Source organism: Antechinus flavipes, chromosome 2, assembly GCF_016432865.1.
Source record: "Antechinus flavipes isolate AdamAnt ecotype Samford, QLD, Australia chromosome 2, AdamAnt_v2, whole genome shotgun sequence".
Classification (NCBI taxonomy): Eukaryota; Metazoa; Chordata; class Mammalia; order Dasyuromorphia; family Dasyuridae; genus Antechinus; species Antechinus flavipes.
The window spans coordinates 319,365,538-319,381,685 of NC_067399.1; the positions used below are offsets into that span (position 1 = coordinate 319,365,538).

Below are 16,148 nucleotides of genomic sequence, written 5' to 3' on the forward strand. Positions count from 1 at the left end.
ATAAGAACCAAGGGATACAAATAAAGAGAAAAACTTGGTCTCTGCCTTCAAAAGATTCACCTTCTGAGGGGGAAGACAAAATACAAGTAAATGTGTAATCAATATAAATGGTGACTGGAAGGAGAAGCAAATGGTGGGCTAATTATATTTATCCATGTGGGCCGAGCAGGGAATTACTTGATTGACCTCAAGCTCCTAAATGTCTTCTGCTTTTCTATTTATTTCTCTGAGGACCAGTAGGAGATTGTTGAATTCAAGAATGAAGCACAGGTCTTTGGGAGATTTCCCTAACGGGGAACTTTTTTGGATAAGAAAAAAGATCCCCCCAAAAAGAGAAAAGGACCCACGTGTGCAAAAATGTTTGTGGCAGCCCTTTTTGTAGTGGCAAGGAACAGGAGACTGAATGGATGCCCATCAGTTGGGGAATGGCTGAATGGGTTATGGTATATGAATGTTATGGAATGTTATTGCTCTGTAAGAACCAACCAGCAGGATGATTTCAGAAAAGTCTGGACTTACAGGAACTGATGCTGAGTAAAATGAGTAGAACCAAGAGAATATTGTACACAGCAACAAGATTATCTGACGATCAACTGTGATGGACTTGGCTCTTTTCAGCATTGAGGTGATTCAGGACAATAGATTTATGATGGAAAATGTCATCCACATTTAGAGAGAGAACTATAGAGACTGAATGTGGATTAAAGCATACTATTTTCACTTTTTTGTTGTTATTTATTTGCTTGGTTTTTCTTTCTCATGCTTTTTTTCTTTTTAATCTGATTTTTCTTATGTAGTCTGATGAATATGGAAATATGTTTAGAAGAATTTTACGTGTTTAATCTGTATCAGATTGCTTGCTGTCTTGGGAGGGGGGAAAGGAAAAGAGAAGGAAAAAAATTTGGAACACAAGGTTGTGCAAAGTGAATGTTGAAAACTATCTTTATATGTATTGTAAAAAGAAAATATTATTTTAAAAAAAAGAAAGAAAAAAATCCTCATTAGAAGATAGATTTACAGCTGAAGAACTAAAGCCATGCAATGAAGGGAGAAGTAGGGAAAAGGAGTTGAGAATGAAGTATAGGTGGGAGAAGAATATGCTTGAGAAACAGCATAGTATAGTAGAAAAAATAGATCAAAATTCAAATCCTGACCCTCTTTCACTGCCTGCATGGCTGATCTCCACTAATCATTTAAGCTTCCTGAATCTCAGGTTCCTCAACTAAAAATGAGGTTTGCAACTATAGGATTCCAACTGTAAATCTAAGAGCCGATGGCATTGCTCGTGTAGCTTGAATAGTGCAAGTGGAAGGTAAATGGAGAGTGTTTTTTAAACATCCCCAAAGTGTCTTTATCTTCCAGTATGTGGGGGGAAAGGGTAAATCAGTGTAAGGCGTCTAATAAGCTATATTTGCTTATAGCTTCCAATGAGCCCTTTCTGTCATATATTTTCTGTGATGAAAGAAATAAAGATGCTCCCATGACTAATATTTATACTGCATATTTCTGCAGGAGTTAAGGAACCTCTCTCTTCTTTCTCTGAAAGATTTTCCAGTCTGAAGGGCTCCTTCCCTTTTTTCAGTAGTCTCCCTGAAAGATAACCCCCAAATCATTTTTCCTTATTTATTTAAAATTTTACTTATACAATTATGTGAATTGATTATGAAATAATTTCCCCTGACCTCCCACACTCTCCCCCAAAGAATATTCTTCTTCCTTTCTCTTTTTCTAATTAGACTTTCCTTCTTTAATTAGATTTCCACTAGGAACCCCGATTATAATAGGGTTCAAAGGGGACACATGCATCACTTCCTCTATTGAAATATAAGCTGTTTTTTTCTTTTTTAGTCCTTTATTATTGTTCATTCATGTTTACCTTGTTATATTTAGCTTTGCTCTTGTATTTGAACTTCAAAGTTTCTCCACAACTCTGGTCTTTTCATCAGGAGTGTTTGGAAGTGCTCTATTTCTTTATAAAAAAAAAAAAAATCCATCTTTATTCCCCCATAGGATTATACTCAATTTTGCTGAGTAGGTTATTCTGGATTGTAAACCCATATTATTTGTATTCTGAAATATTGTATTCCAAGCTCTTCACTCCTTTATAGTGGAGAGAGCCAAGTTGTGTGTGATCTTGGCTGTAGTTACTTGGTATTTGACTTTTTTCTGTCTATTTGCAGTATTTTCTTTTCTTTTCTCTATAAGCTCTAGATTTTGGCTGTTGATGTTCCTGGGAGTTTTCATTTCAGAGTTTCTTTCACAAAGTGATTGCTGAATTCTTTTTCCACTTTGTCCTCTGGTTCTAAGAGCTCTGAACAGTTTTAAGATTTTAAAAAATATCATGTTTACATTCTTTCTTTTGGTTAACATTCAACTAGTCTTGTAATTCTTAATCCCCTCCTCCCCTTCCCCCGACCTAGCCCTATTTTCTACGTCAGGTTTTGTTTTTGGTTTTACTATCTTTTTTTCCCCAGCCTTTTGATTTTGTTTTAATATTTCTTATCTCATGGAGTCATTAGATTCTATTTGGTACATTCTTTCAGGGAGTTTGTTGCTCAGGCAAAGTTTTAAATCTCTTGTGCCAAGCTATTAATTACTTTTTCAATTCTTTTTGTGTTATTTTTTCTCTCATATGCTCTCATTCCACTTAAAAATTTTTTTTTATTCTTTATTAAACTTTTACTTCTTCTGGGAATTCTGGCTGAATTCGTGCCTAAGTTGTGTTATTCTCTGAAATATTGCTTCTAAGAATTTTAAAGTCATTTTCCTGAGCATTGTGTCTTGAGCATCCCCATCACTATAATAGTTCACCGTGGTGGGGTGCTTTCCTTGTTTTCCCATTCTTCTAACCCACTTTTGAATTCAGACATGCTGTGAGGGCTGGGCTCTGTGGCATTTCTGCTTTCTTGGGGATACTGAGTATTATATTACTCCAGGATCTCAGGGGCAAGCTGAGGACCCACAAGCTTTTGGTGCTCTCAAAGTGGTCTGATCCACAATGAAGTCTGATGAGCCCCTGATCTGAACTTTTCAAGTTCCTAACCTGTTCACGGATCTGAGCAAGACTAATCTGCTGCTGGACTCTGCCCCATCAGCCAGCCGAGAAGCTTTGGGTTCAGTGGAAGATTTGTAAGCTCTCGTTTGGCTTGGGATTCCTGCTCTGGTTAGTGCTCTGCAGGTTAGGCTAGACATTGGAAGTGAAAGATTGCTCTGAATCTGAAGTTTGAGCCATATCACTGCTATTGCTGCTGTTGCCGGCTTCAAAACTTCCTCCTTTTTCAGTAGAAAAGCCCAGGGCTTCCCTAGCCAGAATACCACTCTCAGCCACAGGTGACCTTCTCAGTCCCTCTTGGATCTGTGACATGGAATAAGTAGCAACAAAGCTTCTACTTGGCTCCTGTCTTCATTACAGTTCCTCAGTGGGTCTGGTGATGTTCTGGTACAGGTCAGGGACCTCCTTGTGCTCTGGTGTATCGTCTCTCCATGGGTGCTAGAGTGCTAGCTGACCCAGCCCCATTTTCTGCAGACCTCCCTTGTCTGTCTTGTGCCAAGCTATTAATTACTTTTTCAATTCTTGACTGGACTGGACAAATGAGTTATTGTAGCCTTTTCTGTATTTCCACATAAAGGTCAAACTAGTATATATATATATATATTTGTTTTTATTATAGCTTTTTATTTACAAGTTATATGCATGGGTAATTTTACAGCATTGACAATTGCCTTCCCCCCTTCCCCCTATCCCCTCCCCCAGATGGCAGGTTGACCAATACATGTTAAATATCAAACTAGTATATTTTCTAAATCTGTTTGGAGGCGCTCATAGATAGGGCGAACCACAGTGCTTCTTATCACTCCACCATCTTGGCTCCATCCTTTTGATGTTGTTGCCTTCCTAAAATGTGCTCCAAAGAGCCAAAACTTTTTGCCGAAGACCTTAAACTCTTTGCCTTCTAGGTTTTTTTTTCCTCCTGGAATCATCTTTTCCCACAAAAATCACCAGAAGTAGGTAGTGTCCTCCCAGGTTTGGGAAGGGTTAGGAGACTATCCATTACATCCCTCAGAAGGTAATTCCTCCCTATTGTTCATCTCATGTAGACAGAGGGCAACCACCACCCCTTTAGGAGGGAATCATTAATCAAAATCAAAGGGTCAGAGACTTAGGAGTAAAAGGGTCTTTAGAGGTCTTCCAGGTAAACTCTCTTATGATAGGGAATTCAGTGACTTGCCTAAGCTCAAACATGTAAGTGGTAGTGATAGGATTTGAACTCAGGTCTTTTAATTCTAAACCAAGCGTTCTTTCCATTATACAGCAATACCCCTTCTCTCTTCTTCTGACCAATACTGAATATTCTTTCTCCTGATGACACCTGGACAAGCTGCTGCTTCCTGTACATCTTCTGTAGAAAAAAAATCTCAATTCTATTTTATAGTTCCAAAAGTTAAGTAGATTTTCTTCCCTTCTTTCTTCTACAATACATTTTCTCATCCTCCAAATTCCTCATTTAAGTTAGAATTTCATTCTGCCTTCTCGTTCCTTTCCACTTTTCATTTTTAACTTCTTCTCTTTCAAGGAGCATTTCTTTCTCCTGGTTGGAGAATAGACTTTTCCTGTAAAAAGAAAACAACCTCCATTTAATGCACCTAAAGATGCTACTTAATTCTGGGAAAACATTAACATGGGGGAAGGCAATGATTATTTTTTTAAGCAACTACTATGTGCCAGACTTATAAAAATTACATTTAATCTTCATTTAGCCTTCAGACAGTGTCTGAGGCTGGATTTGAACATATCTTCTCACCAGCATTCTGTTTCACCATCCAAGCTATTACAAGATTTTTCTTTCTTTCTGTACTTTCTTAAAATACTATCCTTGTCTTCTTTTGGGGAATAGTTAACTTGGCTAACGTCTGTAATTAAGAGACAGGACCAACTATCTATTTACCTGTTCCTTGTTCTGAAAATTCTATTGTGGGGAATTAATAAATTTGGATTTATTTAGAGTAAGTTTCTAACTATTTTTGGCTAAAAAATATGCAATGTGCTCAGATGCTTTTAATCGACAACAACTGTCTTCCTTGAACTAACACTGATAGACACAAGCAAAAGCTAATCCACACAGAGCAATTCAATTGTCTAATTCAATCTTCACCTTGCCTCTCCTTTTCACTGACCTGTAGATATCTCCAGGAATTTCCCTGGCTACTAGACTCTTTAGTCCCACTGGAGAAAGAAGAGAGGAAGAGAAAAACTTAAGTCAATTCTAACATCTTCCTTTGGTTGGTCATTTTCTAATTGATCCTACATAATTTATTTATACAGTTATTTGTATGTTATTTTCCCCATTAGATTATAAATGTCTTGAAGGCAGGGTCATTCCTCTGTCTTACTTTGTACCTCTAGGACTTAGCACAGTGCCTAGTATATAGTAGACACTTAATAAATGCTTACTAAAAACTGAAATTTCTTAGGAGAGGCAACCACAAGATATGAACAGACAAATAATACATTTCATGAATAAAAATCCAGACAGAATCTAATTCTGATATTTTTCTTTGCCTTTTGTTTCTCCTACTTACCTAACTGCTTGACTTTTACTCACAGCAAAGTATAAACTGAAATAGAAAATGCCAGAAACAGAAACCCTTTATTTTTAACTAGGAAAAAAGGGAACAAGCCAATGTTTAGAAAAGAAGCTAATCAGTTAAAATCAATATGAAAAAATGTATACCATTTCGTTTATCATTTTTTGTTTCTTTTAATCACATTTTTGATATTTTGTGGTATTATCACATAGCTTAAGTAGAAAGGTACTTTATTTAACTATCTCAATTTTTTTTTATTTTGTAAAAAAGTACAAACCTCCACAGAGATGCAAGTATTTTACCTACATTGTGGGAAGGAGGTGTCCTTGAGTTCTTGAAGTCTATGTCAATAGGAACTGCTAGGTGGCATTGTGGATAGAGCTTTTGAATAAGGAAGACCTGAGTTCATAGCTAGACTCAAACACTTCCTAGCTGTGTGTTGCTTAACATCTTTCTGATTCAGTTTTCTCATCTGAACAATGGGAATGATAATAATAGCACCTATTCTAGAGAGCAGTTGTGAGGATCAAGATAATATATAAAATTCAAACGTCAAAATGCCTTGTAAATGCTAAATATTATTACTGAGCCCAAGTGTTGACATTTTCTATCTAGACAAAAACATACATCAGATAGTGTGCTAGGAGCATAAGAAGCTAGCATTGAAACATTCCCTCTCCTCAAGGAGTTTACGTCTTACTGGGAGAATACTACATTTTAGGGAATACAAAAAAAATTAGAGAAGATAAAAGGAATAATAACTAAAGGATTAAGAAAAATTTACTGTATGGCAAAATAACTGTATGGACATGTATACATATATTGTATTTATTAACTTATACTTTAACATATTTAACATGTATTGGTCAACCTGCCATCCGGGGGAGGAGCTGGAGGGAAGGAGGGAAAAAGTTGGAACAAAAGGTTTTGCAATTGTCAATGCTGAAAAATTACCCATGCATATAACTTGTAAATAAAAAGCTATAATAATAAAAAAAGAAAAATTTGCTGTAAAAAATGTCACATGAAGTGAGCCTAGTAGAAAGTCAGGACTTTTAAGATGCAGATGTAAAGAAGAAGTACATTTCAGGTACAGGGAAATAGCTTTTACAAAGGCCTGGAGATTGGAAATGGAAAGATAAGTTTAGGGAATAACAAGTAGCCAGTTTGACTGATAAATAAAAATAATGTGAAATAAGCCCGAAAATATAGACGAGAGTCAAATTTTGAAGGTTTCTATATACCAGTTAAGAAGCTTGAATTTATTGTAAAGGTAATAGGGAGCTGGTAATTATTCTTGAGCAAAAAGTTGCCATGATCACACCTGTGCTTTGGCAACTGTATGGATGACAGGTTGGAATGAAAAAAGACTGGAAACTGGGAATGCAACTAGCAATAGCTCAGGCAAGAAGTGATTAGGGCCCAAAATGGGTATAGAGAAGGGGAGAAAGAATGCCATAGATATAGAAAAATTTGGAAGAGTATCTGGAAGTTAGAAAATTAATTCCATTTTAGACATATTGAGTTTGAGATGGATATAGCATTTCTAGTAGAAGATAGCCAATAGAAAGTTGGTGATATAAAGAGCTCAGGGGAAATAATAGGCCTGGATAAACAAATTTGGGGATTATTTGCCTAAAGACAATAACTGAATCTATGAGAGAGCGTAGAAAGAATGACAGTGAACATTTAGAGAGAGTATAGAGAAAGAAGTAAAGAGAGCTCAAGACAGAGCTTTAGGGGACAGGCCATGGATAATGATGTAGCAGAAGAGACTAGGAAGGAATAAGCAGACCAATAAAATCAGAAGAAAACATTTGTCATGAAAACAAAAGGATCAGACTATGGAGGAAGAGAGGGTGGCCAACAGCGCCAAATGCTTCAGAGAGGTCAAGAATGATGGCAGACTGACAAAAGACTATTGGATTTAGCATTTAAGAGATCAATGGTAACCTCGGAGAGAGCAGTGATGGGGTTGGAAGCCAGATTGCAAAATACTGAGATTTTGTGGGGAGGAAGTGAAGGTAATGGGTTTAGGCAGCTTTTACTAGAAGTTTGGCTGTGAAATGGTACAATCTATAACAAGAAAAGTGTCAAATGAAGGGCTTGTTTGTATTTTTAATGATGATGAGGTTGGATTTATAAGAGAAATGCAAGGTTGGTTCAATATTAGGAAAAGCAAAAAATCATAATCGACTATATTATTAATGGTAAGCCTTTAAGATTTCCAAAACACTATAAATATTTTCTCAATTTTTCCTCACAACAGCACTGGAAGGTAAGTACTATTCCCCACACCCCTCCCCCACTCTACAGATGAAAAACGGAGGCAAATAGTGGCCAAGAGACTTGTTCAAGCTCACACAGTTAAAAAATGTTTGAAACTACATTTGGAACCCAAATCTTCCCAGTCAAAAAATCATATGATTATAACCAATAGATTCAAGGGAAAAAATCTTTTGATAAACTGCAACTCCCAATCCTATTATAAAAACACTAGAAAACAGAGAAATGGTCATTTTTGTTGAAAGGGGGCTAGGAGCAGATTTGAATAAATTGAATATTAAAGAGCTAATGATTGATGAATTAAATTCCCAGAGAAGTTATTTCAGTTATTTTATTCATTGAATGAATGAATGAATGAAGGTGGAAAATTTTAATCTGCTATTCCCTTAGTCTCAATTCCTCAGGTCTTTCACATAAGTTGGGCATCTTACCAGGCTAGATTGTATTCTAGAATTGTTTCTTTTTCATAGACATATCACGTGTATATGTATTCTGTTTAGAGTGGTAGAATTAATAGGGAGCACTCTTATTTGATTTTCTGGACATTGCTGAGGAACTAGAAGCTCGGTCATGTTCCATTTGACTTTCTTATGTTCTCTCTTGCCCCATGGAGAAATAGGAAGAACAATATCTGTTGTCATTATCACCCTAAATTATCTTTCAAGTCTTTTCAAGATTATTTTTATCTCTGGTTATCAGTTTTTAGGCCATTTAAGTCTTTACCTATTTTTATTTATTTCCATTTGAGTAGCTATCCTAGTTTCTCACTCTTCTTAGATAATATTTAGCAGAGTATTGTAAAAAAATAAAATTTACATTCAATTGTTTCCATAGTAACCATCTCATAACTATCTGCTCCCTGATACAGACTGCTTACTTTAAAGGCCTTTTCTAGCTCCAATTGTTGGGTTTTCAGGGGTAGTTTAATTGTACCTGATTTTTGTCTGATGTGACAACTTTAGAACTTAACTCCCTGTATGTTATACCATTTATACTTTGATTGATCCTTAGGATCTTTAATATGAATAGTAGTGTTCAGTAGAAAGGTAGTCAGTTCCCTGAAACTCTTTTTGTTTTTGTCTCTGAATCTTCACCGCCTAGTACAGTGCCTGATACAGAATAAGCATTTGTCAAATTGGATTGCATTGAAATATTTTGAAAAACATGATTTGGAGATTAAGAAATGAAAGGAGGCCATGGGTTTTTTGGTTGTTGTCACTGTTTTTTTTTTTTTTTTTTTTGGTTTTGTTTTTAAAGATACCTCAGTAGGTTCTTGAAGTAGACTTTCTTTAAGACTAGAATTGCAAAAGACTGGACATAGTAAACACCAAACTCAAATGGATCTGTGATCTCATTCATTTGGTTTTTCCATAATGGATTTAGTTTATAAGTCATAGGTTACTGCCTATCCTATGTGACTCTTGTCCTCTCATAAGTTCATTATGAATTCAAACCAGTTCCAATTATTCAGTGATGAAGAGAGCCATCTACACGCAGAGACACATTGAACTCCAATGAGCGCTAATGTGTAAACTCTTAAACATTATTTCTATCAACTCTAATGATTTAACACTTTATTTCAAGTTCTGGCCCATAACAATTCCAGATCTATCTATCCCTTCCACTGAGCCATTTGCATCATCTGTGCCATAATTGGAGCATTTCACTTTAGGACTCTTCTTTTGTTCTTCCACATTCTGGGACTAGATGGCAGCCAGGGGTGCTGGGTCTAATACTGGGTCTAATGTCTGGAAGAACTGTGTGACCTTAGGCAAGTCACTTAGTCTCTGTCTCAGTTTCCTTCACTGGGTTAATAATAGCACCTTCTTCCCACAATTGTTGTGATGATTTAACAAGATATTTGTAACATGCTTAGCACTGTGCCAACTATAAGGCTGACAAAAAGACTTTTATTGGAGAACTCATACAGGGCAAGTGCTCACAAGGTGGATAGAAAAAGTGATACAGGGACACTTTCAAGATCTCTTTCTCTTTTTTAGCTTTTTATTTTCAAAATATATGCATAGTTTTCAACATTCACTCCTGTAAAATCCTGTGTTCCCAATTTTTTTTCCTTCCCTTCTCCCTACTCCTCATCCAGACAACAAGCAATCCAAAAATATATTAAACATAGACAATTCCTCTATACATATTTCCACAATTATGATGCTGCCCAAGAAAAATTAGATCATAAGGGGAAAAATGAGAAAGAAAACAAAATGCAAGCAAACGACAACAACAAAGTGAAAATAATAAATTGTGATCCACATTCAATTCCCACAGGCCTCTCAATGGATGTAGATGGCTCTCTCCATCACAAGACTATTGGAACTGGCCCGAATCACCTCACTGTTTGAAAAGAGCAACATTCATCAGAACTGATCATCACATAATCTTGTTGCTGCTGTGTATAGTTATCTCCTGGTTCTGCTCATTTCACTTAGCATCAGTTCATGTAAGTCTCTCCAGGCCTCTCTGAATCATCCTCCCGATCATTTCTTACAGAACAATAATATTCCATAACATTCATGTACTGTAATTTATTCAGCCATTCTCCAATTGATGGGCATCCACTCGGTTTCCAGTTTCTGGCCACTACAAAGAGGGCTGCTACAAACATTTTTGCACATGTGGGTCCTTTTCTCTTGCTTATGATCTCTTTGGGATACTGACCTAGTGGAGATGCTGCCAGATCAAAGGATATGCACAGTGTGATAGCCATTTGGGCATAATTCCATATTGTTCTTCAGGAAGATTGGTTCAATTCACAACTCCACCAACAATATATTAGTATCCCAGTTCAAGGTCTCTCTTTTAGAATCTATTGTATAGGACATTCACTGGCACAAGACTTGCCCAGAGTGGTATATCCTCATTAGAGAAGGTGCTGTGCTCTAAGAGCAAACCAGAAGTGAATTAACTCAAAAGAATCCAAGATGTGCAAAGTTAGAGAAGCTACCCCAAATGTTCATAGGGATTTATTTGTGTCTGATCTGCGGCAGAGCAGTCAGAGCTTGTACTGGTCTAATTAGCCACAGTTAAAAACACTGTATTTCAACTCTAACATAGTGATGTCATTTTGGTCTTCTTCAAGAATGAAGGACAAGCACCGGCATAATGCTTGGCACATAGGGATTGTGGTGATCTTTTTCTTCTTTAAATATATATAAGATGAAGGGTCTCTCTGGGGGAGAAGTTTTCTAGAGGAGGTTTTCTGGAGCCAATCTTAATTGCAGTTGAAAGTAATAATCACCCAGATGCAGCCAGCTGGTAAAAATACAAACATTTATTTTCTCCTTCAAAAGTAGCCTGGTTAGTTGAGGCCTATCTCTCTGCTTGCTTCCAAGAGCTCTTGCAGTTTTGTCCTTTGCTTCTGCCTCTGCTTTCTTCAGCCTCCAATCCAGCTCCACTCTTCATGTAATTCCGCTGAATTCTGTCTGAGAGCCTCTGTCTGTTTCTTTTATACGAGAGAGAGGAATTGTGGAATACGAGAGAGGGATTATGGGTTTTCTCCCAGAGAGCTCTCTGGCCCTAAGAGCTTCAAGGGAGGTGTGAATTCACAAAGTTACACAGTTCACTTTGTGAATCTCCCATACTTGTGAACTCCAATGAGTAAAGGTATGAACACAAGCATTGTATCAATTAGTTCTACTTAGTACCTTGTTTCAGGTTCTGGCTCAAAACAGCTTCTTGTAAGATCGGATCAATAATCTATCAACTCTAATGAGTTAGCAGTTTGTAAAGATTCCAACAAGGGATTTCTTTTAAAATCCCTCTTTTCTGTTTTCCATTCTCTCTTCTTCCTTCCAACCCTGCTTCCCTTGGAAGCCACTGGGTCCTTAGCCATCTTTTCTAGCATTAGTTGTACTCTTTCATACTTCTCCATACCAATTTGCTCCTAATTGCTAATTCCAGACTTGTCCTTTTTCTTCCTTTGAGTTTTACCCAATCCAAATTTACTATTCAATCCAGATCTTAGTGGCTACTAGCTATTGACCCTCTGGTTATTATTCTTCCTTTCTCAGTGGTTCCCAGGCTCTCTCTCTCTCCCTACCTCAACTCTTGCATATAAGAGGACTTCAAAATATGTGTTGATGTTCTCTCAAATACTATAATTTCTCAATTCTTTGGTCTATTTAATTACCATGACTTACTTTACTCCTGGAGAAGTTAGACAATACAATGGTTAGAACATCGAGCCTAGAATCAGGAAACTCAACTGGGCCCTCAATACGGTATGAAAATTCTTCAAATTCACCCCAATTGCTTTTCTATTTCACATATTCCAGCCTTTTCTAAAACTTTTATTCTCAAGCTTAAGCTTGTCTTGACATCCCTCTCCTCCACCCTCTCAACTGAAGATTTATTCATGCTATAATTTAAAGAAATGGAGCTATTCATGGTAAATTTCCTTTTCTCCTTTTTTATCTTGCCTTCACATTCGTGGACACCCTGTTTCCCCCTTCACTCTTATCCTCTGATGAAGACATGACCTTTTATTGGGCATTGCAAAGACCAACCTTTCTACATGCTCTTTTGATCCCATTCCCTTTGACTTCTCCAACATATTATTCCATCTCCTCTCTTCACTCTAACATCTAACAATTCCTCCTATATACTGGCTGCTTCCCTATTGCTTACAGACAAGACCAAATTTTCCCCATTCTTTTTTCTTTTAAATTGTATTTTCGATTACATGTAAAGACAATTTCACATTCTTTTTTATATAAAATTTTGAGTTTTACATTTTCTCCTCCTCCCAAGATGACAAATAATTTGATACAGATTATATCTGCACAATTATGTAAAACACATTTCCCAATCAGTCATGTTATGAAAGAAGAAACAGAACAAAAGGAAAAAAATAAAGTGAAAATAATATGCTTCAATCTGCATTCAGACTCTGTCAGTTCTTTCTCTTGATGTGAATAACATTTTCCATCATAAGTTATTTAGATTTGTCTTTGTTTCCTCCATTTTTAAGAATTCTTACTTGATCCTAGCAGCCTTACTAGCTATTGTTCTCTCTCTCATAATTCTCCTTCTCCTCTCTGCTAAACTCTTTCAAAAGGCCATCTACATGCAGCACCTGCACTTCTTTTCTTGCTCTTATAAATTTTTTGCAGCAGAAATATCATTGAACTAAAACAACTCTCTCCAAAATTACCAGTGATCTAAAGTCATGGGATTACAGGCTCTTAATTGCTAAATCAAATAGCCTTTTCTCAGGCCTCATCTTGAATTCTCTTACTGCATTTGACACTGATGACCACTTTTTCCTCCAGGATACTCCATCCTTTTTGATATTTTGTTAAATTAAAAGATTTTTTTTGGAATTGTGGAATTTTTCTTTCTAAAGAAGAAAAAAATCATAAGGATTTTTCATCATATCAGAAGAGATAATATGTACATATAGAAGTGTAACCCAGGGCTCAAGCTCATTTGCATAAGACTCTCCTCATTCTTGCTCTTGGTATGAAGCAGTGATGATTCTTTGTGATCAGTGATTTCTTTTTCTAACTGTTTACACATCATCACTTTAATATTTGCTATCATTTTCCCCAGGAATTAGTCAAATTCATTGATCTACCTGTATACTCTAATCATTTCCTTTTTACAAATCAGAATACTATTCATCCTGCTGTATTCTACAATACTTCCCCCCTGCTGACAGCCTTTCAAATATCTTTCTAGTGCTTGCTTGGGCAGCATATATACTCAAATATCTTTCTGACCATACCCCCTTCATCCTGACAGTGGAATAATGTCTGAACATAGAAAAAAAAATCATGTGGGGGAACCTCCAAATCATGTGGGAATTTGTTGGAAGAGTAAGTCAAAAATATTTCCAATTCACTTTAAATAATAAGAAACAAAGAAAAAAATCTTACCCAATCTATGAATGCTATAGGTAGATTTGATTTTTGAAACTGGGCTAGGTTTTTGACTCTAGAGAGTATTACCATGGCATGATGGCTATTACCATTAAAAATTAGAGACTAAAGTTCTGAATTTAATTTCCAGTTTTGTCCTTTATTACCTTTATGACCTTGGACAAATAAATCATTTCCCTCTCTCAGCCTGTTTCCTCATTTGGAACATGAGGGCATTGGAAATAGATCATTTCCAGGGTTCCTTTGAGGTCTAAAACCCAAAGTCCTCTGAAAACTTATATCTAGATGCCACTTTGACTTGCCCTAGCTCCAGAATGGTGGTTTTGGAGTATTGTAAAGTCAGCAGGGCTACATCTTTCTAGGCTCTTTTCACGTCATGGGGAGAGTGGAAGTGAAATTTTTTTTTAGGTCTAATTAACTTGTATTGTGTCTAATCACCATCTACTACTGGTAGTGATAGGGAAAATAGCTACTATTTGTCAAAGAATAAAGGTGGGGGAAACCCACCAAATGTCAAAGTGGAAGATACTAATCCAAATGATGGAATAGAGATTCAGAGAATTTAAGTGTTGAGGAGAGGCTAATTTGGCAAAGGCAAGACCATCCCCCACGTCTTCTAAGTGAATAAGGATAAATACTTCATTTTTTAAAATTCAGCTTCATAAATATATATGGGAAAAGTGTTGACTGGGGCTTTTTGGTGGACTGAAAACTCAATTTGAGTCAATGACATGGCAATAGTCAAGAAACAACTATTAGGCTATATTGAGATGGGAATAATGTACAGGACTAAGGAAATGATAGTCCCACTACCCTCTACCCTAGTCATATATAATTTGAACATTACATTCAATTCTGGGTATCACATTTTAGAAAAAAAATTTTTTTTCAATAGTGTATTATTTTACAAATAAAGATAGTTTTCAACATTTATTTTTGTAAGACTTTGTGTCCCAATTTTTCTCCTTCCCTCCTTTGCCTTTCCCCTGCCCAAGACAGCAAGTAATCTGACATAGGTTAAATATATACAATTCTTTCAAGTGTATTTCCATATTTGTCATATCATGTAAAATAAAATCAGGCCAAAAGGAAAAAAAAAACACGAGAAAGAAAAAACAAACAAACAGAAAGGTGAAAATATTATGCTTCAATCCATACATAATTCTCTCTCTGGGTGCAGATGACATTTTCCATCCCAAGTCTATTGAAATCGCCTTGGATCACTGTATTGTTGAAAAGAGCCAAGTCCATTAGAGGTTGATCATCACACAATCTTGTTGTTACTATGTACAATATTCTCTGGGTCTGCTCACTTCACTCAGCATCAGTTCATGTAAGTCTTGGAAAAACACTGATAAGCTGGAAAGCTTATCCAGAGAAGGACATTCAGGATGATGAAGGGAGACGTGATGGCTGTCTTCTAGCATTAAAAGGACTGTCTTGTGAAAGTAGGATTAGTGTTGCTCTGTTTGGCTTCACAGGGCAGACTCAGGAGTGATGGATAGGAATTACAAAGAGACAACTTTAGGCTTCGTGTAAAGAAATACTCCCTAATAATTAGATTATCCAAATGTGAAATGGGTGGGTTTATCTATCGTCAACCAACCAATCATTTGGTTAGTGCTTAACGTGCCAGGTGCTGAGATACAAAGCTAAAGAAGAAACAAACCCTAAGGATTTTTCATTATATCAGAAGAAATAATATGTACATATATAAATGTAACTCAGGGCTCAAGCTCATTTGCTTAAGACTCTCCTCATTAGTGGGAATGATTACTCAATTTTCCATGTCTGCTTGAGGGGCAGAATGGATGACAGCTTGATAAAGGAGAGATCCCAGGTCTCCAGGCTTCAGAAGCTAATACACATGGTTCTGGGCTTTCTCAGGGAGAGGTCCTGGGAGAAAGAGAAAGACTCTGGGAAGAAGCCCACGTGTAGAAGAGCCGGCACCTCAATCATATTCCTGTTCCCAATTTATCACACTAGAGACTTCTGTGAGTTTCCTTTGGATGAGATCAGAGACTTTTCCCCTCTCAAGTCCTGGAGATATCACACTCAAATGGAGTGATTCTCCATATTATTTAGTATGCTCTAATTGGTATAACTTCTCTGATTTTTATTAAAAGCTTGCATAAATAGGTTTATTCACTATTCATTATGTCTTTGTGAGATTGGCATTTGGGCTGAAGCCTTTAGATATAAAACTTGGGGTCCTTCCTCCTTCATTATAAAGGGACAATGACCAGAAGCAGAGCTTGAACCTGAAAATTGTTATCCCTAGAATAACAATGTTTGGAGGAAGGTGGATAGGTATAATTCTAGTCTAGTATTTCATTTCTGAAAAGGACAGACCATTCAGCTTCATGGCCTCAATGTTCTACA

At 36.6% G+C, this 16,148-nt stretch overlaps 1 protein-coding gene across 1 annotated transcript in view; it reads right to left on the reverse strand.

The window, feature by feature from the left end:
- Window positions 1-4,327: 4,327 nt before the first annotated feature.
- Window positions 4,328-16,148, reverse strand: part of LIN52 (lin-52 DREAM MuvB core complex component) — a 133,986-nt gene continuing 122,165 nt past the window's right edge. Inside the window, exon 6 of the mRNA XM_051977637.1 lies at window positions 4,328-4,611. Coding sequence (XP_051833597.1) covers window positions 4,610-4,611 — 2 coding nt within the window. The 3' untranslated portion in view covers window positions 4,328-4,609. The remainder of the gene's footprint in view (window positions 4,612-16,148) is intronic.